Raw genomic sequence first — 24,961 nt, forward strand, 5'->3', positions numbered from 1 at the left:
CTTCATGCATAGGTGCACGTTTTCAAAGCCGGAACGACCAACGACCAACATATATAGATTTAAATAAATATTTCAGCCCACTTTTATTAACAACTGCTTTGAAAATCGTTGGTCTATGGTCTTTTTGTGCAATCGTTCACAGATCGTTCATGCACATGAACTATAACGATCATCAGGAATTGATGAACGATTTGTGAAGATCTTTTGATATTTCATCTTTCAGGGACAAGTCTGCTAGTGGATAGGCAGCATTATGCTGCCCATCCACTAGGCGATTAAACCTAGCGATGGAGTGATAACGACGGTCGTTATCGCTCCATCGCCTGGTAATCGCCCGCAAATTGGCCAGCAAAATATTAAAAACGACCAGCGATGCGCATGACCGCTGGTCGTTTTTAACATCAATCATCGCCCTAACATGACGGTCAACCTGACGACCGCCGTAACAGTTGCCATGTTCAGGGATGATTGATCTGCATACACTGAACGTCTGAACATTCAGTGTATGCACTTCACCCCACGGGAGACGACGTCGTCCCCGCATCGTGTAGTGGATGGGCAGCATTAGTTTGACAGACAAGTTGGATGGTTGGTCAGTTGGTTGGTTGGAGGAAAGTTGGTCTGATGTGTGGCCACCATTAAGGTGCATATCCACTAACAGACATAGAAACGACAGCACGATTACGACATTGTAATTGTGCTGTCATTTCTATGTCTGTGATGTGCCTACACTGAACGTTCAGTCGTTCAGTGTAGGCACATCCATCATCCCCGTACATGCTGAATCTGACATGATCGTCAGGTTGACCAGCATGTACGGGTGATGATAGATGTCAAAAATGACCAGCGGGCACACGCATCGCTGGTGGTTTTTGACTTTTGAATGCCCGATTTGCTGACGATTTGCAGGCGATTAACAAGTGATTGAACGATAACAATGTAGTTATCGTTCAATCGGCCTGTTTAATCGCCTAGTGGATGCGCACCTTAGAATGCTTTCAAAAATAAAAAAGTGTTAATAGTTTATTTTTATCAATTAACAAAATGCAAAGTGAATGAACAGAAGAGAAATCTAAATCAAATCAATATTTGGTGTGACCACCCTTTAGGCCCCCATACATCAGCAATTGATTGCAGCAATCGTGCAATTTGCAATCGATTGTGTATAAAAATCTTTCCCTTTTTCAAACGATTGCAGAGATGCCACAATTGATTGAAAAAGGGAAAGATTTTTATACACAATCGATTGCAAATTGCACGATTGCTGCAATCAATTGCTGATGTATGGGGGCATTTAGCCTTCAAAATAGCATTAATTAGTCTAGGTACACTTGCACAAAAGGCCCCCATACATCAGAGATAGATTGCAGCAATCGTGCAATTTGCAATCGATTGTGTATAAAAATCTTTCCCTTTTTTTAGTCAATTGCAGAGATGCCACAATCGATTGAAAAAGGGAAAGATTTTTATACACAATCGATTGCAAATTGCACGATTCCTGCAATCTATATCTGATGTATGGGGGCCTTAAGTCAAGGATTTTGTAGGATTATAGTCAGGTGTACGATAAACCAATCATACCAAACAGGTGATAATGATCATCATTTTAATATGTAGTTTGAAACACAGTCATTAACTGAAACAGAAACAGCTGTGTAGGAGGCTTAAAACTGTGGAAGTCAGTTTCATGTCACATGTCATACAAGACTGAGGGGTCTATTTACTAAGCAGTGTTAGGAGACAGAGTGAAAAGTGATAAGAAAGTGATAAAGTGCCAGCCAATCAGCTCCCAACTGTCATCTCACAGGCTGTGTTTGAAAAATGACAGTTGGGAGCTGATTGGCTGGCACCTTATACCCCTTTTACACCAGAGCAAAAACCTGTGTTTTTGCTGGGTCTACCCGGGTTGCAGCTCAGTGTAAAAGGGTCCCTGAAAAATAACCTGGGTCAAGTGACCCAGCAATCCAACCCAGGTAGCTACCAGGGTTGGACCCAGGATGGACCCAGGTAACGGTGCAGTGTAAACGGTGCAACTCGGGTTATCTGACCTGGATCATGCCTAAAATGAGCGGATTGGTGGTTGTGGAGCATTCACCTCCCACTTTTTATGACCTCACAGGTTTAGCAGGGCAGACCTGAGTTCAGTGTGAACAGGGCTGACCTGGGAGTAACCCAGATCAAAGGTGCAGTGTAAATGGGTCTGACCTGGGTTGGAACCATGTCCAAAAACCCAGGTCGGACCTGGGTTTTTGGTGGAAAAGAGGTATAAGAGTGAAAAGTGATAAGAAAGTGATAAGGTGCCAGCCAATCAGCTCCCAATTGTCATTTTTCAAACACAGTCTGTGAGATGACAGTTGGGAGCTGATTGGCTGGCACCTTATCACTTTCTTATCACTTTTCACTCTGTCTCCTAACACTGCTTAGTAAATAGACCCATGAGTACAGCAACAAGGCACAAGGTAGTTATACTGCATCAGCAAGGTCTCTCCCAGGCAAAGATTTCAAAGCAGACTGGAGTTTCAAGATGTACTGTTCAAGCTTTTTTGAAGAAGCACAAAGAAACGGTCACGAAAAACACATCGGAAGATTGTCCAGCATTGCCATCAGCTCAGAGCTGGCGGCTCAGAATGGGCAGAAAGAAATGGGACCCAGGTACACCCATTTACTGTTCGGAGATGTCTGGCCAAAAGTGGTCTTCATGAAAGAATTGCGGCCAAAAAGCTCGAAGTGTGCCGGTATGCAGGGCTGGCTCTAGGGGTGTTCGACCTGAGCGGTCTAATAGAGACGCTGCCCATAGAGGGCGCACCCTTCCCCAGCATCCCGATTTCAGCGGGACAGTACTGTCCGGCTGTTCCACCCGTGGGCCGGAGTGGCTTGCAGGTGGTCAAATTGGGAGGTTGGGGACCCCCACCGCCGCAGTCTGAATGGATGCAGCGTGCATGCGCGTGGCATCCATTCAGTGCCATGACAGGGCTGGGGGAAGACAAGCTAGTGAGGCTCCCCCCAGCCTGACGTTATTTGGAGGCATGTCATGCGGGCACGCCCCTCAGATAACGTCACGTAAGGAGGCATGGACTATCTTAATTTGGCCACGCCCCCAATTTCGGTAAGAAATGTGCAGAATTTGGAGTATCTTACATTTATTACATCTTATGCTTGAGAGGCGGAGCAGGGGAAGGAGCTTGGAGGCAAGCTTAGGCCAAGTACAGTATTTATTTATTACCAGTTATTTATATAGCGCACACATATTCTGCAGCGCTTTACAGAGAATATTTGGCCATTCACATCAGTCCCTGCACCACCGGAACTTACAGTCTATAGAGCGGATTCAGACCCGCTCGCTAGGATGCGATCACACGCAGCTGCTGAGAGCGTATATATGTTAATGAAGCGAACTCATGCAAAGCATAATAAAAAGCCACACACACCCAGCCAAAGTCACAACCACCCACTTCTTTCTATGAATGGTCAGTTTCTCTCTCAGCGTGTGATCCAGGGCCGGATTTAGGGGTGTTCGACCAGTGCGGTCGCAGAGGGGTGCCTGATTTAGTACTGTCCCGCTGTTCCATCCGTGGGCGGGAGTGGCTGCGGGTGGTCAAATCGGGAGGTTTGGGACCCCCACCGCCGCAGCTGTGAGGTGGTGCCGGACCCCGGAGTCTGAATGGATGCTGCGTGCATGCGCGTGTCATCCATTCAGTGACGGGAGAGAGCTGGGGGAAGCCCAGCTAGTGAGGCTCCCCCCAGCCTGACATTATTTGGAGGTGTACCATGTGTTTTTTGGTATTTTGTTATATATTTTTATCTTTTTTGTGGCTGTTGCAATCGGTGTCCAAATTGGTTAGTATTATTTTTATATCTCTATATGTGTATAGATTCTACACACATAGATTATTTATGTGATATAGATTAATTGTTATATGTTGTTATACTTATTAGAATGTCTGATATTTTATAGTCACTCAGTGAGATCCATTTGATCCACTAGGTTCTCACAATATAAGTGTTGGTGATTTATGAAGATATGGTATTTTCTCTTATATAGTTTGTATATGTATGACTGTGCTCACTGGTTCATTACCCATTTGTGCTATATAGTGACAGCGCTTTTACGCTGATCGGGGGATTTGTTTACCCCCCTTGCCATAGTAACCAGGATATGACGCTACAATGCTAGTCACATCTGTTCCGCTTTGATTGGCTGCACTGGGAGCTTCCTTGGTAATGGACCATGTATTTCCCACACCTGCTGAGATCCCTACAGTCCCGCTGGCACCCACACCCCCCTAGGTTTCTATGGGGGCTGCTATGCAGCAAAATGTACCAATATCGTGAATGCAATGGTTCCCGATATTGGCCCCCGCAGCTAATGCCATCTGAAGATTACTTTAGCCGCTGTAGCCTATGGGCTACACTATGGCCTACAGTGTTCACTATTAGCTGGCGGAGGGATCTGCCAGAACCCTCCCCAGCTACGGTGGATGTGCATGTGCAGTGCATGGAACAGTGCATGCGCACCACCCCCTGCACTGTCCGGTAGCTCTCCGGAGACAACGCAGGGATGGCCTACTTTCAGAGCCCATGTCCCTGCATGTTCCAGATGATACATCCGGACAATAGGTTCGCTTTTTGCAATCCGATCAGGGGCGTTCCTGGCATGCCTTGATCACATTGCAAAAGCGAACATTGATAAATGAGCCCCTATGTATCAGTCTATATATAATCACTGACAAATGCTAATATGCATTAATAATTCCAAAAAACTTTTTTTGGACCAAAAGTTTTATTTTATTAACAAACAAAAAAAAAATTAAATGGCTCTCCTTATTTGCCCTATGGCGTCCCCCATCAAGCGCACATATGTGCTCAGGAGATCCAGCTCCCTCCTGAGCACATTGGCCAAACGATCCTGTGGCACATTTGAAATGTAAACAAAAAATTAGCAATTTAAAATCAAAATAATTTAAAAAATGCAATCATAACTGTTAAAACCATCACCCACCCATGCTCGTTATGATAAACCCAGCACTGTAAGCTACAGTATGTGAGAGTGCTGCCTTTGTAAATGCAGCAGGGGTTTTCATACACCTTCTGCACAATTAACCTGATAGCAATACTCACATTTGCAAAGTGGCCTGTAGCCTGCCCTGGCTCATTCAAAATGTTAACTGAAACAGGCTTGTAGTGTGAAATGTCTCCCTTCAACATACATATGGAAATGTAAGTGTTGCAAATAAAATCGTATTTTGGATATGTGTGTCAATGTTTTTTTTATATTGCGTGTACCTTCAGCCACAGGTCCTCCCTGGGATGAAGCAGCCCAGTTTGAGCCCCCGGAAGACTCAGAAGAAGCTGGGACAGGGGAGGAGTGGTGGTAATAGGGTTATTCAGGGGAGGTAGGGGAGGATTGACTGTAGAGGGGCTGAGGGGAGGTAGGGGAGGATTTACTGTAGAGGGGCTGATGGGAGGTAGAGGAGGATTGACTGTAGAGGGGCTGAGGGGAGGTAGGGGAGGAATGGTGGAAAGAGTGTGCAGGGGAGGTAAGGGAGGAATGACTGGAGAGGGGCTGCAGGGAGGTAGGTGAGGAATGGTGGAAAGAGTGTGCACGGGAGGTAGGGGAGGAATGACTGGAGAGGGGCTGCAGGGAGGTAGGGGAGGAATGGTGGAAAGAGTGTGCAGGGGAAGTAGGGGATGAATGACTGGAGAGGGGCTGCAGGGAGGTAGGGGAGGAATGGTGGAAAGAGTGTGCAGGGGAAGTAGGGGATGAATGACTGGAGAGGGGCTGAGGGGAGGTAGGGGAGGAATGACTGGAGAGGGGCTGCAGGGAGGTAGGGGAGGAATGGTGGAAAGAATGTGCAGGGGAGGAAGGGAAGGAATAACTGGAGAGGTGCTGAGGGGAGGTAGGGGAGGAATGACTGGAGAGGGGCTGCAGGGAGGTAGGGGAGGAATGGTGGGAAAAGTGTGAAGGGGAGGTAGGGGAGGAATGGTGGTAAGAGTGTGCAGGGGAGGTAGGGGAGGAATGACTGGAGAGGTGCTGAGAAGAGGTAGGGGAGGAATGGTGGGAAGAGTGTGCAGGGGAGGTAGGGGAGGAATGACTGGAGAAGGGCTGAGGGGATGTAGGGGAGAAATGGTGGAAAGAGTGTGCAGGGGAGGTAGGGGCTTAATGACTGGAGAGGGGCTGAGAAGAGGTAGGGGAGGAATGGTGGGAAGAGTGTGCAGGGGAGGGTGGCCGGCGAACACAGTGAGAGAGTTAGTTTTTGCGGCAAATAGTAATCTATTAAAATATATATACACATCTTTAAAAGTACCGCAAATATATTTACTCCGCAAGTTATGGCCCGCAAGTGGGCCAGAAGGTCCTGGGTAAGCCGATGGAGGTCGGACCACCTCCTTCCAATTGCACTACTGTGCGGCGCCATCCTATGCGGCGTAGCCTGCGCCGCACCTCCGCATGTGTACTCCTTCCAAATTCGAGCAGAAAATCGTGTATATTCCACAATTCACTTTTTTTTGTTTCAGTATTATTTTCTGAATGTTTTACATTTTTACAAAAACCATAATTTACAGTCATTCTGCATGTTATCATTTCAAATATTTTTGAACATTTCAAACAAAGTCTGTGAGGTTTTTTTATTTTATTAATGTGCATTATAAAGTATTTTGCTAAATCCTAAATTTATTAAGAGGGGCACTATATCTGCTGTGGAACTACACATCCAAGCATGGGCTTCAATAGTATTGCTATTAAGGCATGTAATTACTGTGGAATGGCATGCTGGGATGTGCAGTTCCACAGCAGCATGAGGGGAGCACAATTAAAGAAATATATATATATGAGACAACTATTCCTGAGATTTAAATTTTATACTTGAATTACACAATTTGTAATGTATTTTTATATAAGGAACATGCTGTAAACGGTTAGGGCACTAAAATGTATTTGTTACCTGTAAACACATCACATTTAAAAACAATTTAGAGTATACAAAGTCAAATATAATTGGATTGGGCGAATATACACACCTATATGCAATAATTCAATGCAATGGGCAGCACCTGCTATTTTACTGTGTGTGTATGCATCGACAACTATCGGGAGCGAACGCAGAGCTTGAGGTTGACTATATCCTACCTGCGTTCGCACTTCCACTCCCCCGTTTTGAATGGCCAGCCCCTGTCACCACCCACCAACGGCTTCTCCTGTCACTCACTCTGCTAGGCGGTCTGTGTGCTACGAGCGAACGCCTACTGATCTTTCACACTGGTTCGCGCACACGTACTGTGATGCATGTGCAGAGTGCGAAAAATCGCCCAGCTACGAGCGAACGCTTCTTAGCATCCGGGTCTGAATCAGGTCCTATGTTCCCTATCACATGCACACATACACACTAGGGTTAATTTTGTTGGTAGGGGTGTAATAACATTATTTTAACTAAAGTAGACCTGGATGCATATTTACTTCACCTGCGAGGAGGCACATCTCTTGTGGACCCTGGAGGGCTAGTTCAACACTTTGCAATGATGATGATGATGATAATAATGATGGTCAGCAGCACTATCTAGTCGCTTCTGACTGGCTGCTTGGAAATTGTAGATCATTAGTGTGGTTGCTGTATTCTTTGCATTGCTTATTTCCATTTTGACTGAGTAGGTAAGATTTTCATTCATACTTGTATACTCTCCCTAAATGTCAGGGAGGTTTCTGAAATAGTAATAATCTCCCTGAAGAGTCTAATGCCGCGTATCTACTAGGCGATTTAAATGAGCAATTGAATGATTATGACATTGTAATTGTTCATTAATCGTGCACTATAATGTCGGAAACGACCAGCGATGTGCGCTCCCGCTGGTCATTTCCAACATCAATCATCACCTGAACATGCAGGTCAATCTGCCGATAACGACAGATGGGCATGTTCGGGGATGAGGGAGGGTGCCTACACTGAACGACATATCATTCAGTGTAGGCATGCACATTATGAGGAATGACTGTTGCAATCATACTGTCGTTCCTCTATATCAGGGGTCAGGGATACCTAATAGGGGTCACCTAATAGATCGCTCTCTCTCTCTACTATTCCATTATCACTTAATTTCTACAAAAGTAGGTGAAAATTAGCATTTTCACCTACTTTTGTAGAAATTAAGTTTTGGAGCCATCCATCATAAAGGTACCGCAGGAGATATCACAGATTTCTCCTGCTTACCATTCTCTCCAAATGTGGCCCGCTGTCCCCATACACTTGTACGGGGACCTAAATTCATCAAGCTCTGAAAATACAATATTTTCGTAGCTTGACTGCGGTAGCATTCGCCATCTTCAGATGGTATTTGCTCCCGCACATCAGGAGTCCTGGGTTGCGAAAAGGATCCTTTCGGATCCCTCTGCCCCTGTCCTGCTCCTTCAGGCGGACGGCGAGGCTTTGTGCGCCTGCGTGAACTCTAGTTAACATGTTGAATAGACCCCTATATATCTATATCATCACATATGGCCCAGCACACCATTCATATCACAGAGAAACAACATATAAGGCAGAAGTAGCAGCACTCCCGTCCATAATAAACAACAGACACTGGTAAGTATCTATATTTATATACGGGGTGAGGCTATTAAATAGCGAGACTGTACTTGTAAAAAAAAATAAACCATACTGCGTGAGCTAAAAGGGAGTGGCGAAACATTGACCTTGGACTATCCCAAAACGGTTTTGCAAGTTTCACCCCTCTCGCACAGATACTTTGCTGTCACACAGCGTTCGAAGAAGTTGTGTTTTTTCCATGCATTATAAAAATTCTTAGTTCAAAAGCAGAGCAATGTTTAGTTAAATTGAACAAAACGCCCACCGAATATTTCCATATACTAACCAAGGCTGCATGTCATATCCATGTGTGTTTGAGTGGCACAAAAGATATAGTGACGGTCGTCAGAGGTGTAGCGTGGAGCCATGGTGCCCGGATCATGCCTATGCTGTGGTGCCCCCCCCATTACAAAATGTTGCTAAAGTGTGTGTGGTCAACATGTATTATATTGTAATTTAAAATTTACTATGCATTATATGTATATATCATCTTTTTCTATTTTATAATATTTTAATTACCTCAGGAAAGGGACTCAGCAATATATGATGAAGATTCTGCAGTGTAGACTGACGGGCAGTAAATTCACCACCTCAGTCACCCTACACTCCTCTGTGAGGGCTGAAGTTGAACTGCTGAGTCTGCAGCGGCGGATTCACAGCCAGGAGGAGCAGAAATTAAAGGATATATGCCGATCGTACACCACCCTTCTGCACCCTATGCCACCTTTACCCCAACCCTTTCCGCCTGCCGTGTTGCCCATACCCCTCCCCACTTTCCATCCAGGGCACACTGACTGGCGTCAGTAGATGCCCTCCCTGCGCTGCGCAGCACACCACTCACAGTTTCGGCTGCAAGGATCACCAGCATCTGTGGCTCCTCCTGCTTGGAAGGCGCCCTCTCCTCACTCTCGGCTCCTATAGTCGTGCGTGTGATGTCATGGCTTCACACGCACGGAGCTGCCAGAAGCAGTGCACCTGCTGCCGGCAGTCTGTCAGCGATTAAACAGCTGCCACACTCCAGCCAGCACCCTCTGACTATTTTGGCGCATGGAACTCACGCTCACCTGGAACCGCCCTGCCTACGCCCCTGACGGTCGTGATGAACATCGTGGAAGGCCTTGCACATTAAAAACAAGGGAAAATCTGGAAAAAATTCAGAAAAGTGTTCGAATTGATTCAGCATTCAAATGATGAATCAACATTACTACAAAATTGTTCTAGCAACTTTGTGGGAAAGAAAGAATCAGAGGAAAGAGTGGTGGAAAACTGGTTTCATCCTCCATCAGGACAATGTACCAGCCCACACAGCTCTCTGTGATGCAGATTTTGGCCGTGAAACAGATTGCAGTGCTAGAACTCCCTCCATACTCAACAGACCTAGCACTGTGTGACTCCTTACTTTTCCCTAAAGTCAAATCTGTGCTCAAGGGAACCCCTTTTGCATCAGTTACTGAGGTAAAGAAGAAAATGACGGAGCTGTTGAGACAGCTGACAGATAATGAGCTATATCATGGATGTGACCAATGGAAAATAAGAATGCAGCAGTGTGTGGACATAGATTATATACTGTGTGTGTGTACATTTATATATATATATATATATATTTATATATATATATATATATATATTCCCGACAGTAGACAGAACTCCTAGGTTTTTAAAATGGATGAAACTGGCTAAGTCAGTGTGTGCTGCAAGTTTCATCTATTTTTAAAACCTAGGAGTGCCTCCCGCTGGTGGGAATATGTTGTGAGCCGGCTATAACAACTCTAGGAGGAAGTGGTGGCAGCTTCAAACCAGTGGAAACTTGTAATGAATAGATGATAGTAATGTGCTCAAATTAATGTATAGTAATGAGAAGCTTAGATTATTACTAAATATTTAGTCATGTTTTTATGACCTTATGTGCAAATGTTTAGATAGTTTTACCAAATTCCACGTTATGTTAATATATATAAAGTGTGTGATATGTATGTATATAATTGCATTGGGGGCTCATTTACATTTGGATGTAAGTTCATTTTATGACACGCGTCTCAGATGTAGCAGTACACGCCCACTTCACCGCCGTGCACATTGGTGCTGCTTTCAAAACCTCCCTGAAATGTTTTTTTTTTTAAAGTAGGCAGGTATGCTGTCATTTATTATACATGTATCTATCATTTATTAATAACTGAAGTCACTATTCTCTCTTGTGAAAATAACGGTTCATTACACGTTGTACTGTGTACATACAAAGGGTAATACAAACGTTGCATTTACTGCCATCATTGTCAAGTCCCAGCTCTGCATTTTATGTGTATATAGTTTGTCCTTACTGTACATTAAACAGTGGCAGAACTAAGTTAACTTATGATGATGCCTCTCACAATTGTATAAGTTTAGAGAGATGGCAGCGCACACCTTTATTGATAGACACAGACCTAGGGAAAGATGCTTTCATTAAGCTCAATGCCTGTAAGAGGGTGATAAGGCGCTGCTCTGCTGCCAGGGGGCACATGATGCAACAAGCTGTACTGAGAGCCGGCTGACACCCCCGGATTCCCATTGGCTGCAAACTCCCACGGCCTGTCTCTCAATGGTCAGTTCCTGATCCCATCCCCCTCCACATGGCAGGGAGTGTCAGACAGTTTCCTATACTATGGGAAAGTAGGAGCTGCCTCCTTGCTGCACCTCTCCGCCCCCTGCCTCCTATTCTGCCTTTCTCTCTCCGTGTAGTACATCAGGAAGTAGCTGAAGCAGGCAGAGCGGCGGCATTTACCTCTCTTCTAGTTTCGTTTTGACATAAAACACTTTTTTTTTTTTTTGTAATTCATTGGACTGTTTGTGGACTTGTGTAATGGAGGTTATGCTGTCCAAATAGGAAACTGCAGTTGTGTGTCTTGTGCCTGGTATATGGTCTTCTGTAATATAGCTGGCATTTCTCAGCTATCTGCATCTGGAGGCGCCCCGGTGTGACTTCCCTGGCCTGGACAAAGCTTCCATATTCCAGATGTGCAGCAGATACCGCCTTGAAGTATCAGATTAGCACTAGTAGTGATCAGCGACATTTTTGCGAAGGACACAGGAGATTGCATATTGCCTGGTTGTTGGCTGTCAGGCTCACATCATCACTGAGACGTCAGGCTGATCGCTGCTGATAAATGACAGCAGATTGTCCTGTGCTTCCTGCTGCCGGCCTGATGCTTACATTGTCTCCAGCCTCAGCAGCTTGCTGGTCAGACCATCCGCTAAGCAGCTGCAGGACCGCACTGCATGGGATCTCTCACCATCGCACCTTCCTGCATTGTGGATTATAATAACGCACCTCATGCAGAAGAGCCTACAGACCTATTTGCTGTTCCATCTGCTCTCAGATATATATTTGCCTGAGTGACTACTAGTCACCTTTTTCCGGGGAGCCACGATCTCTTATCTTTTGTTTGTATCGCGTCCTTTCCGCCCTTATATCCCGGCAGTCCTGTATCTGGTTGCCGCAGAACCTTCATATTATAGATATATATATATATATTTTCCTGTTCGTGCTGACAGTTTTCAGATGTGACCCACTGAAGCCAAAGGACTGGGAGGGGAGAAGTCTGGGGGCCCATCTGAATGCCTTTACAGGGTTTTTGGTGGTGGGTTTGCTGCAGGCATGGGTTTACCCTCCTGGGCAGGGACTATGGGGAGAAGGAGGAAGAAGAGGAATCCTTTGAGATGAAGAGTTCTGATATACCGATGAACAGCAGAAATGTAAGTTCCCATTTCTTTATATGACATATAATAATAATAATAATCTGTAAAATAACATTCTCTGCTCACTGGCACAAATTATCCCATAGAAAGTCTTCAAAATTGTTACTAAAGTCATTGTCAAAACACACACAAAAAAACATTCATGGTAAAAAGTTGTTTAACGTTCAGTGCAAAAACGTGGTCATACAAATGAAAAATAAATGAATCCTTTCTATCAATTATTCATTCAAATAATAGCCACTGATCTATAATTAATCATTGAACAAGTTTACAGAGCCCGTGTGCATATTTGCAGGTTTGTTACCATATTTAAAGCTGCATTACCACCTAAAAATCCGATTATTGCTAATGAGGTTTCCCCACCCTAGCTGGAGCCCTGGGGGCAGGTACATGCAGCCATTTCTCCAGGGTCTCTGGCAGTTCAGTAAAACAGCCGGCAATTTTTTTCCAATCATCTTTAAATGGCGGCAGAGGAGGGGGTGTGAGTTGCAGTACCGTGATTGGTCCTTCCCCCTGCTCTCCCACCCCATCTGGCTTTAGGCCCGCCGCCCGGTCTGTGAGAGGAACAGAAGAGCCCCAGGAAAAACTGCTGCATGTAGCAGACCTTAGGGCTCTGGTTAGGGGGAGGGGCTACTTTAGGTAAACTGTTTCCTAGGTGGTATTAATGCAAGATAGACAGCAACACTGCATTACTTCTGAATCATAGATGGATAGATAGCAGCTGGATTCCACCTGTAGTATGAATTTACTTAATACAGTGTATATTTTGGCTAAGCAGGGGTTGCTATGGTAACTGGTCTGGGAATTCTGCCAGGTTAAGGGGTCTATTTACTAAGCAGTGTTAGGAGACAGAGTGAAAAGTGATAAGGTGCCAGCCAATCAGCTCCCAACTGCCATCTCACAGGCTGTGTTTGAAAAATGACAGTTGGGAGCTGATTGGCTGGCACCTTATCATTTATCACTCTGTCTCCTAACACTGCTTAGTAAATAGACCCCTAAGTCTTGCTAAACTGTACAATGTTGTTACTTTGCCCTGGGCAACCTTTCATTAGGGATCCGGTCAAAATCCAGATATAAGGGATGCCGGCGCTTAGAATTCCGGTGCTAGAGTCCCGATACCTGTCAGAATCCCAGCGCCGGCCTCTCGACCGCCGGCATCCCAACGGTAAGTAGTGGGGTTATGGTTACGCACTAGGGGAGCATTAGGGATAGGCACTAAGGGGGGAGGGTTAGGTTTAGGGGGAGGGGTAGGTTAGGTTTAGGCACCAGGGAGGCATGGTTAGGGGGTAGAGAGTGGGGGAGGGTTAGGATACTGACTGACAAGTGTCGGTATCCTAACCCTGTCAGCATCCCGTACCCAACCCCTTTTATTATAGTGATATTGTAAAGGCATTTCAATGGCTATTTAACTAATGTATAGAGGGAATAAGTATGACATACCGCCGGACGTGAGCCCGGCGGATGTACTACCGACGCCGGAGGACAGAAGAGTGAAGATCCCGACAAGGTAAGTAGCTATACTATCCCTAACCTTCTCCTCTCCAAACCCTAAACCACCCTTAGAGGTCCCTAACCTCCCCCCAGGGGAGCCTAAACCTAACCCCCCTCACAGCACCCTAAACCTAACCCACACGGGGGGTGCCTACTCCTATCCTCCCCCCCATGGGGTGCCTAACCCTAACACCCCATTCCCCTGGCCTAGTCCTCCTGGGGGGGGGGGGGCGCCTAACCCTAAGTCCATAAAGCTAACCCTCCCCCCTGTGGCTGTCCGCTCCAGACGCCTGGCTTACCTTCGTTCTGTAAGCCGGGTGTCGGGATTGCAGCGGGTGGATAATGATAGGCGGCGGGATTTCGACTCCTATCATTAGTCCCATGCTGTGATTTGACAGTCGGGAAGCCGGCGGTCGTCATTTCGACCGCTGGCTTCCTAACTGCATACCGTATAAAGAGCATTTTGGTTGTTAACCATAAAGTCTATATAGCTCATGAATAAAATTGTCAAACCAAAGTTTAATTGTTTAATAATGAAGACTACAAAAATTTGACAACAAATCTTTACATTTCATTTATTACAAGTTGTTTGTACTCTCACTGGGCTCCTAGCTGTGCTAATTAGGATGATCATTCCACACTCTCCAGCAGCCTTCTCTAAAGTTTTGATTCATTCATTGTTCAGAGTCACGGGCCATAGGCCTGATTCAGAGGTGGACACAATGCCTATGTTTGCGGAGTTGCGCTATTATTTTTGTACTATGCATGCGACTGAGTCGCTCTGCGCATGCGTCCTACTGGATTACACACGGCGGACACAGTGAGGATTTGGATGCAGAGTGATTGACAGTCATTGAGAATTTATGGGAGGTCAAGGGGTGGCGAGTCAAATGCAGACGTGTTGCGACCATTTTGGGGGCGAGTCTCAGCCATTAACTGCATCTGTGTCTATGCAGTCACAATGACTCTGGCGGCTGACTTCCGACGCCCATTTAACCAACCATAGGGTTACAGATCCATCTGTCCCTGCAGTTTTCACCTAAGGAAAGGATTTTCTTCATATAACGCCACTTTCAGATCTCCTTATATAAGGTACGCCTTTAAAGATTTTCTTAATGTTTTTCAGCTTGCTGCAGAGCAGAAAACAATGGTCCTCATTCAGACCCGGTCGCAAGCGCTGAGCGCTCGCAACCTGGTCGATGTTTAGGCACTGCGCGTGCACAAGCCCCGGAGCGAGAGAGAAACTCTCTCGCTCCGGAGCACACTACAAAAGGGCCGGCTGTTGGTGTTGATCGACAGCTCAGCCCGTTTTGTAGGCAGGGCGGTGGTTTCACAAATGGAGGCGTTCCTTAAGGTACGCCTGCCGTTTTGTGGGCGGCCGCACTGACATCAGCAGTGGTGTCAGTGGGGAGCTTCCTGCTCGATCAGAGGAGGAAGCTCCCTGGGGCTTGCGGCTGCCGAGACCCAACCTTAGGGTCTCGTCGCAAGCCCCAATGGTCGCGATGGTCTTGACCATCGCGACCATCAACCTGGTCGGTCGCTAAAGCTGTGTGTGGTAACCCACAGCTTAGCTAGCGACCAGGAGGCCGCACTTCAAAATAGAAGCGGCCGCCCTCGTTCAGAACGAGCACTCGCTTCTTGCGACCACCTCTGCATGAGGGCCAATATGTGCTGTAGAGAGCTCTCTACAATGCCGGGCATTAACAGTGAAGATAATTGCATTATCTTCTCTGTTAACCCTTTCCTACATAGCTGTGACACAAATCATGCAGAAACTTTTGTTTCCGCATGATTGAAGTGGCAGTTTTGCTTGCTAAATAGGCCTCTTGGTGTTAGCAGCTTTTGTCACACTGTACTGCCAGAATCTCCTGCTTTACATCGAAGGATGTATGCAAGGCTCCTGAATAATGGACAGTGTCAAACGACTGGGACATTATCAGTATTCTTTCACATGCTCTAGTGGCCGTGGATATTTCAGAATAATCAGTAAAGCAGAGCTGCTTCGGGGAATTTGCTATTCAATACAACCCTTCACTGTCTAGTTTCACAGTTGATGATCAGCACCTGGTCTCTCACACAAGCAACAAGGCCTCTCAGTATCTGACCAGCAATGAGCCTCACAATAACTAGACCCATATGTTGCAGTATAGACTTGCTGACTTTTGATTTCAAACTAGTTCCTTGCCTCATAAGCAGCACATATAGGTGTAAATAAATACATGTTAAAATAGGTTAAAATAGAGTAATGTGCTTTGGACGTTTATTTCCATTACCCAAAATCCTTTGTGACAGTGCAGGCTCACTGTACAGCTGACTATGGGCCTGATTCAGAGCCGCTCGCTATTTGCGGTCGTTCGTTTAAAAAAGAGGGGTGGCTATTCAAATGAACCGTTCGCACTTTGCGGTCTGTTCAAGCCTCTAAGTCTGAACGAGCGAGCAAAACTTGCGGTCGAAATTTAAAAAAATACGCCCCCTGGCCGCTCGCATCATACGTCATGTCCGCTATTTATTAGATTAATCGAGTACATCGAATAGCGTATGAACTGCTCGTTATTCTTGTGGTTGGTTTTTTCAACCGCTATTTTGCGAGTAGTTCTGACTTAAAAAAAAACAAGTGACATGGTTGCTGACGCTGCTGTATTAATTATGCACACCCATAAAACGCTCGTTTTGACCTTTAAGCACGCCTGCGTTCTGAATTCCACTCCCCGTTTTCAAGCACCTTCCCCTGTTACCACCCACATACGCCTCCTCCTGTCACTCAAAATAGCAGACATTCGCTATTTTGCGAACAAACGATTTTCGGCCGCACTGACTGGTTCGCGCATGCGTATTACAATCCGTACGCATGCACAGATGAGCGAACATCGGTCAGAACGAACGAGTGGCCGCTTACGAGCGGCTCTGAATCAGGCCCTGTATTCAGTTGTGTCTCCTATCTTTATGACAATGCTGTTTTTTGACACCAAAATGTGAGGAAGGTTTTGTTGTTCTGCTATAATTTTTGCAAGTGTTGAGGTTAATTAATTTTCTTGCAAGCTACTGATGTAAAAAAAAAAGAAATTCCAAATCGCCTCGACCACACCTAATGGGGCCCATCCATCAGCGATGGATTGCTGCGATGCTGCAACCCGGCATCGTGGGATCGCAGAAATCCAACATGCTGGATTTTCCAGATTTGACGATCGCGATCAAAAATTGATCGCGATCGTCAAATCGGGGACATTTAACATGTAATATTTCAGCGATCCTGCGACCGATCGCTGAACATCGATGTTGGCCGCCTGGCGTTTCCACCTGGCAGATCGGCATTTCCGATCGTGACGCAGGATCGCAGAAATACCGGTCAGATGTATGGGCACCTTTAGATAAAAGGATCACCTGCTGCAGTTAAAAAAATGGGTATTGCTGACCCCTCAAACTGTAATAAATTCTATAAATAAACTGCGCTAGTGCACCTCTAAAACAATCAGCCAGTGTTGTAAGGACACATATGTTTATTAAAAACTAATTCATATTAAGTTACAATGTCATAAGAATCCACAAGCAAGATCAATGTAACAATTCATGTATTCAATTCATCAATCCGCTAACAGTTTAGTATAATGACATAGCCCCACATAACTAGTTATCCAAGAAGAATTAAATGAATGAAGGATTCATTGTGAGACTATCTCATTATGTAAGTTACCAATGTGTCATTTTTTTTACTGTGGCTTCAGTAGCACGAAATAGCCCATCTCGGCGCGCCAGTTGCCGTGTAACTCAGGTCAGGCGTGTCCAGCATCTATTTCACTCATAATATGCATCTTATTTGCATAAATATAGTAACTGGGAGTGACAGAACTGCATTGCTAATCAGTGGTGTCACTAGGGGGTGCGGTCTGCACCTGGTGTTACCCTCCGATGGGCAGACACCAAAATACTGACTCCTCCTCATTGACCTGGATCCGGGGCGCTGCAATGAGATGTTATTGTGCAGCACCTGGCTCCCGGTCACTGAGAAGCAGCCAGCAATGCGGGCAGAGTCTCTGGGGGAAGACCGGAATCTCCAGGAGTGACAAAACGGGGGGTGTACTCTGAAGCCACTCCCTTGACTGTGAGGCCATCCCCACCTATCAGGCGCACGCAGGGCGGAAGTTTGGTGCACCTCGTGTCACTAACCCCAGTGAGGCCACTGTTGCTAGTGTACACCGATCAGTGGGGTGTGTGACATTTGTAAATCTGTGTGCAATCTGTGTAAAAAAGGCTCCAATGGTATTTTACGCCTCGTTGAGCATCTCCATCGTTGCGGGTGTCTCGCGCCATATATGGTGTACAGATGCCCAATGCATGAGGTCACAACTGTATATATTTTTTTTAACAGGTAAAAGATCTCAAAGAGCTTTCTTATTATTATACTCTAATTATGAACACACACTGCATTGAAAATGTCATCACACTTGTAATTGTTCTGTAATGTGCACCTGTCATTTTAGGCACAAGGCTGTTTTGTAAACAAAATCAATATTTATTAGAGCGCTGCCTATGAGCCTGCTAGCTGTGCGGCTAATTTTGTGGTCTGAACTAGTATTCAATTGACACATCTGTGACTAGTTTAGAACAATAAGTATGATCACAGAAAACCTAAGAGTAGGTTAAATCACTCCCTAAAAATTCTGGGTAGAGACATCTAGTCGTTTCTTTGTTGCACCACTGGCCAATCATAGATCCAGAACATACTGACTATTTAACCTAGATGCAACCAGAAGTGTAAACCCAGAATTCCAGCTTCCAGACTTCAGTCTTAAATGTCATCACTCCACATTTGGGTCAATGGTTTTTGTAATGTACCGCCAAACAGTGCGCCCATTATAGACCAGAAGCGATGAAAGCATAGCCTACCCAGCCATTATTCTTTTTTTGGCACACCATCATTTAATAGAAAAATCAGTGGTGTTATGAGACTTGTTCAGTTTAAAAGCCCCACACTTCAAAAAGGACACCATCCTTGTTCAGCCTATGTAGTCCATACCTTCTCCACTCAGAGTATAGCTGTTCCATGTACCGCAGGAAAAAGAGAACATGAACATTAACAACTGGGGAAATATATTAATACAGATCTTCCAAAGGAGCTGAGGGGAAAAAAAAGAAAAGAGAAAACTGAAAGAAGTGGGATGGAGGGTCTCGGCTAGGCTATCATGTTACAGTGAGTGACAGACTGGATGGTATATCATATTTGAATTGATAGATCTTCATGAAGCAATTGTTTCATACCAACAATTTTCCAAAGTTCAAAAAAAAAGTCTCATTCTTTGGGTTCCTTATGTAAGAATGTTTTTATCTGTTCCATCTTGAAAATGAAAAAAAGCTTTTCTTTAATGTAATAGACACTGGTTTGGTGTAAGCATCAAATACAGCAATGTAACACAAAATTGAACACATTTCCAGGTTGCAATTCTCATATTTATACAGGTATAGGTTATGAAATATTGTAATAGTGCTTAATTTATAAAGAAATGGTGTATTCAGACAAAACAGAGACAAAAAAGGTGAGCTGAAGATAAGTAAAACATCAGCGTGGGCTAATGATTTGGGATGCAATCTGTGATGTCACTAATACTGTGCATGGTAGGAAGGCCACTTCATAACTGTACAAATTTATCTAACCGCTCATGACGAATGCTCTCCATGCCTTTAACTCCTTCGCTGCTAAGGATAAGTGGGACTTGTGCTCTGAACTGCAAGGGTTCAAGTAGGAGGGGAAACTAACCTAAAACTCCTCCCTTATAGTTGCGGTCACTCAGACCCAGGCGAGGACTGACCTTGATGATGTCATATTACCATGAAATTTGATGATGAGATTAAACCCCTTCTCCTCCAGTCACAACAACATCAGTTTTTACAAGTAAGGAAAAAGAACATTCAAAGTGTTCTATCTATCCCATCCTTGCACCCACATACTCATGGCAAGGTTTCATAGAGGAGATGATGTGACCCTTGAGAAATGATTCTCTGGTGTTCTTGTGTGATCACCAAAGAACATACATATACATATATATATATATATGTTTATTATGAAGTCCAGGGATGGGGACAATATTTCTCCCATTCTGGCTTCAATAAGCTCAGGGGTACCCTTATTTGAAAACAGAGAGTCCCCTCTTTCAATTCTCTTAATCTTGAAAACCTTTCCCAAAATTATGTAGCAGCTGGGCAGGCTTGTCATTTGTTAATTAATATAAAATTGATCTGAAACCCACAAAGAAGATAATCTGATTTTCGCTAGTTACTCAGGGGTAATATGCAACCTGAACCAGATCTTTCTTGAGTTGTAGCATATATGGAGGTCCTACCCATATGGCTTGTCTTTCAAAGATATTTGAAGATCACATGTCCAGTTGGACATACATGGTTGTCAGTCTCATTTATAGCATGGAAGTAGCTATGTCTGAAAGTATATGTTTGAGTAAATGTGATTTTTGTGATGGGTTGCTTCATAGGATGTAAAGGCATGAGGGGATTAAGAAATCTGCATTTGCAATAGCCTTATAAATCAATTGTAAAAATTGCAGGCACTGGATGGTGGTTGGTTAAAGCTGCATACACACACAACGATTTTGTTACCAACGAATTTTATGAATGATTTTCTGTCAGATTTTTTAAAGTGTAATGAACGATTTTTTTGAACTGCAAACGATTTTTGCATGTTCCCTTACTGAAAATCGTTTAGTTGACAAGTCTGACTGAACTACAAACTACAAACGTGAACACACATGAACAATAATTGTTCATCGTTTGACTCAGAAAGTGAAAGATTTTTTCAAACGATTATCGTTAAACGATATCATTTAATGATAATCGTTCAAAAAAATCGTTGTGTTTGTATGCAGCTTTAGAATTCAATTGTAGTCCAGAAGTATGAGGAAGGGCTTAGAGAACCACTCGGGAAATAGTCCCATTGAATGTTGAAAAGTAATTCAATGAAGTGGGAAGATAAACTAGAATCTGAGCTTTACAAGACATTTGAATAACTTTAATGTGAAACTAAACCACATAAAATGATACCTATTGTAAATCTGTAAGTAGTAATTAATACATGTAAAAGTGAAGAATAAATACTTTAATTATAATAGGAGCCCCAAGGCTCTGGGTTTAGGGGTTCCTATCATAATTCTCTCAAGCGAGGAGATATCAAACCTTCGAGAGAGATAAAGTGGAGAATTCGTCCATAGTAACCAATCAGATTCTAACTGTCATTTATCTAGCACAGTCTATAAAATGACAGTTATAAGGTGATTGGTTGCTATCTCTCTCAAGGTTTGATACATCTCCCCCAATAAAAAAAATGAGGAGAAAGAAAACATATTTATTCTTCCGAGTCAGTGACCAGAGATGTAAAATGGCCTTTAACAGAACTATGGCAGTGTTTGCTGAGCAACTTTTGATGCATCTTAATATTATTATCCTTTATTATATGACGCCACAAGGGTTCCACAGCACCTTACAAAGTACAGAAACAAATGAGCACACAAGACAACAGTTATTAACAGTACAGACAATGTAGGACAAGTACATGATTTATAAACAATGCTGCATAACACCTAAATAAGCAGTAAATGAAAGTAAAAGTAAGACAAGAAGAAGCACGTGAGGGAAGAGGGCCCTGCTCGCGAGAGCTTACATTCTGAGGGGAGGGTCAGACAAACAGGGGTGACACAGATGGGCTAGATAGTGAGGAAGGAGCATAGAGTAGTGGGTTAGGATGAGCGCTGGAAAGCATTGAGGAAGAAATGGGTCTTGAGAGCCCATTTGAAGATTAAGAGCCAGGAAGCCAAGTGATGGAGGAATTTTGAATGAAGGCCAGGGATACTAAAAAATAGTAAACATTACGCCTATTCAGAGGCAAAAAAATGGTACAACACCCTCCTTATTTAGTTATTCAAACTGAATTGAAATTTGGTAAAATAATTTTACTGATCCAAGTGTCACACATTTATTCACTGTAAATTGTGATTTTTTTTCTTGGCCACCTTTGAATTTGTAGTTCAAATTCGCAGCTTGCAGTCATTGCCGTCCTGCACATATGTCATACATTACCTCCGAGGTTCCTAAATATATTGTCTAAAGCTACAACATTTCTTTCACGGGGACTGTGAGTTTATCTGTGAAAATGTTTATTACTTTTTATTTATTGATTTGCCTCTTTATTTCAATGATTTGTTTAATAATAGTGTCATTTAAGTACTCCTTGGTACTCACATGAACTGCTCAATAACATCCACTTGCAACCTTGGATGGGAAGTGTGATATGTACAGGTGAGGAGCTGGGCGCAGAGGAGTGGTCATACATTAGTCTAGAACTCCAGATGTTGCTGAATCTTCCATCTCTGTGTGCACAGATAATACATACGACATTCTTTATCGGCTTTATGTTATGAGAGACCCTCTTCTGTATATATTTAAAGGAAAAATATTCTCCTTATGGGTAGGCATGAGGGAGAGAGAGTTTGAGTATCATTTGATTACATTATATAGGATTAGGAAGGATTAAAGGGACTACTCTCCTGGAGAATGTTATAAAATTAGGACAGCTCTTGTCCTCACTTACTTATAGTTTATACATCATAGATGCCAAAATCTTAACAACAATTTCCAGGGACACTGGGCCTGATTCAGAGCCAGACACTCTGACCAGAGCGCTCGCTCTGAATCAGGGCCCTCCTCCATTAAAATGGAGCGTCCTCCTGGACGCTCGTATAGCTGTGGGTGACCACCCACAGCATATACGAGCGTCCAAAAAGATGGTCGCGATGGTCTTGACCATCGCGACCATCGGACTTGCGTTTCCCAGCCACAAGCCCTGGAGTGATTTTGGCTCTATCAGAGCCAAAATCACTCCCACTGACATCACTAGTGATGTCAGTGGTGCCGGCTTCAGACGGTAGGCATTCCCATGGGAACGCCTCCGTCTGGCAGGCACGCCCCCGGCACGCCCACCAAAGGGGGCGTGCTGTCAGTCACCATCGACAGCACGCCCCCTTTGGTGCGAGACCCGGAGTGACAGCTTGGCTGTCGCAGTCCGGGTCTCGCGCATGCGCACGACGGAGCTCCCTCCATCGTGCGCATGCGCAGTGGGGAACATCGACCCACTTGCGAGCGTACTGCCGCTTGCGAGTGGGTCTGAATGGCCCCCACTGCTTTTGAGCAGTTAAATTAAAGCATATCTAGTTTGGTACTGCCTAGGTGAAGTTTGCTGGCAGCCAGCAGTTCTCATTATGTCAAGTTCACTGGCCTACTATTTTCTGTTTTGCATTTTTAATATGCCACTTTAGTAACTAATAAATTCTAACTCAGAATTCTAATAAATGAGAATGACATTTACATCTTCACACTTTACAGATAGTAAATAGTGAAAGACAAGCCTTCCTAGGGAAACATGTTTAAATCCTGGGTGTGTCTCTGGGAATTAGAGACAGTTAGCGATTATGTGGTATAGTTCTATACATTTTGGTTTTATATATAGAACAGACCAAAAAGTGTTCTGCAATCAGTGACTGCGGAGGTTGAGAGATGGGAATATGAATTACTGTGAAGGGCGAGGAAGGGGGAAAATAATCACAGGGGGATAAACCTGTGGGGGAGAAGTGAATTAAAGCAGAAGATGAAGGTGGTGGGAGAGAAATAAATAACAAGTAATAGAGCTGCTGATGACATTGAGCGGGAGGTGGTATGGGACGAATAAATTACAGGGAGAAGGGGATTGCTGCTGGGTGGTATGGTGACAAATCATTTCTAATCATTTTGTCTCCACACACATACACATATGCATGTATGTATGTATATATACACCCACTAGCAGGTCGCGGATTGGGAATTTAAAGTGGCCTTGGAAAAAAGTTTGAAAGTGGCCCTATGTGCGCGCTCCTTCGGCGCGCATCCAAAAAAGTAGGTGTGGCCATGTGGCAAGGGGTGTGGCCTTATGTGAAATTCCCTCAAGCCACTCCCCATATTTTTGTTATACTGGGGACATGCCCAACGCTACATGAGCTGATGGATATGCTCCCAGTTCCTCTCTGCAGTGAATAAGCACAGTAAGCAAGTGAATGAGTTTTTCTTACCTATATGTTATCTCTGCAACGGGGAATCCTCTGAAGAAATTGATCCTCCCTGGACAGGCTGTATTCACTATTCATGCAGGTGATCACATGGTCTGGAAGCCGCCTTTTTGTGTCGCAATAAAGCCAGTGTCATCACCATACAACAGAGGTTCACCCAGATAATACATATTAACAAAAGTTTTGGGGCAGGACAAAATGCGAGTTTCCCTTATCAAACTATTTTATATTAATAAAATATATTTGCTCATTTGGTACCATTTGTATCAGTAATATGGTTTTATTAGAATTGTTTATATACTGAAGATTACTGTCCCCCAGTCTTTTCTTCTAATAGTACCAGTGGTCCTACGGTTCTCTATGTGTGTCTCCTGCACCATCGCCTTGGTGTGCCTCCAGGCCATCCCCATTATGTGCTTCTACAGTGCTATCCCCTTTCTCTCCACCGCCATCCCCCTGCGTCTCTCCAGTGCCATCCTCCTGCCCTAGCACATAATAGCCCCCTCCCCAGATAGATCTTCATCTCCCCATAGCACTAGATAAACCTGCTCTCCACCAGACAGAAATCCATCTCTCCCTATCAGCCAGTGCAGCTCTGCATGCTGCAGGACATTTATTTTAAAGACTGACAAACCGGATGCAGCAAGTGGTGACCCAGCCGAATTAAGACCCCACAGGGCCAAAGGTAAGATACAGATTTGGGGCCCCCTATTAATGTGAAGAGAGGAAATACAGTCAGGTGCATAAATATTGGGACATTGACAGAATTTTCATATTTTGGCCTCTATTTACCACCACAATGGCTTCGAAATGAGACAAACAAGATGTGCTTTAACTGCAGACTTTCAGATTTAATTTGAGGGTAATTACATCCAAATCAGGTGAACAGTGTAGGAATTACAACGGTTTCTATATGTGCCTCCCACTTTTTAAGGGGCCTAAAGTAATGGGATAAACTAAACAATCCTAAATCTAACTTTCACTTTTTAATACTTTGTTGCAAATCCTTTGCAGGCAATTACAGCCTGAAGTCTGGAACGTATAGACATCACCAGATGCTGG

At 44.3% G+C, this 24,961-nt stretch overlaps 1 protein-coding gene across 2 annotated transcripts in view; it reads left to right on the forward strand.

The window, feature by feature from the left end:
• The first annotated feature begins 11,299 nt into the window (after positions 1–11,299).
• The window catches only part of PLEKHH3 (pleckstrin homology, MyTH4 and FERM domain containing H3), a 91,794-nt gene continuing 78,132 nt past the window's right edge, over positions 11,300–24,961 (forward strand). For both annotated transcript variants that reach the window (XM_088480757.1, XM_088480758.1), the window contains exon 1: positions 11,300–12,308. In XM_088480757.1, the coding sequence (XP_088336883.1) occupies positions 12,171–12,308 (138 nt within the window). In that variant the 5' untranslated portion in view covers positions 11,300–12,170. The remainder of the gene's footprint in view (positions 12,309–24,961) is intronic.

Source organism: Taudactylus pleione, unplaced genomic scaffold, assembly GCF_031769625.1.
Source record: "Taudactylus pleione unplaced genomic scaffold, aTauple2 ptg000256l, whole genome shotgun sequence".
Lineage (NCBI taxonomy): Eukaryota > Metazoa > Chordata > Amphibia > Anura > Myobatrachidae > Taudactylus > Taudactylus pleione.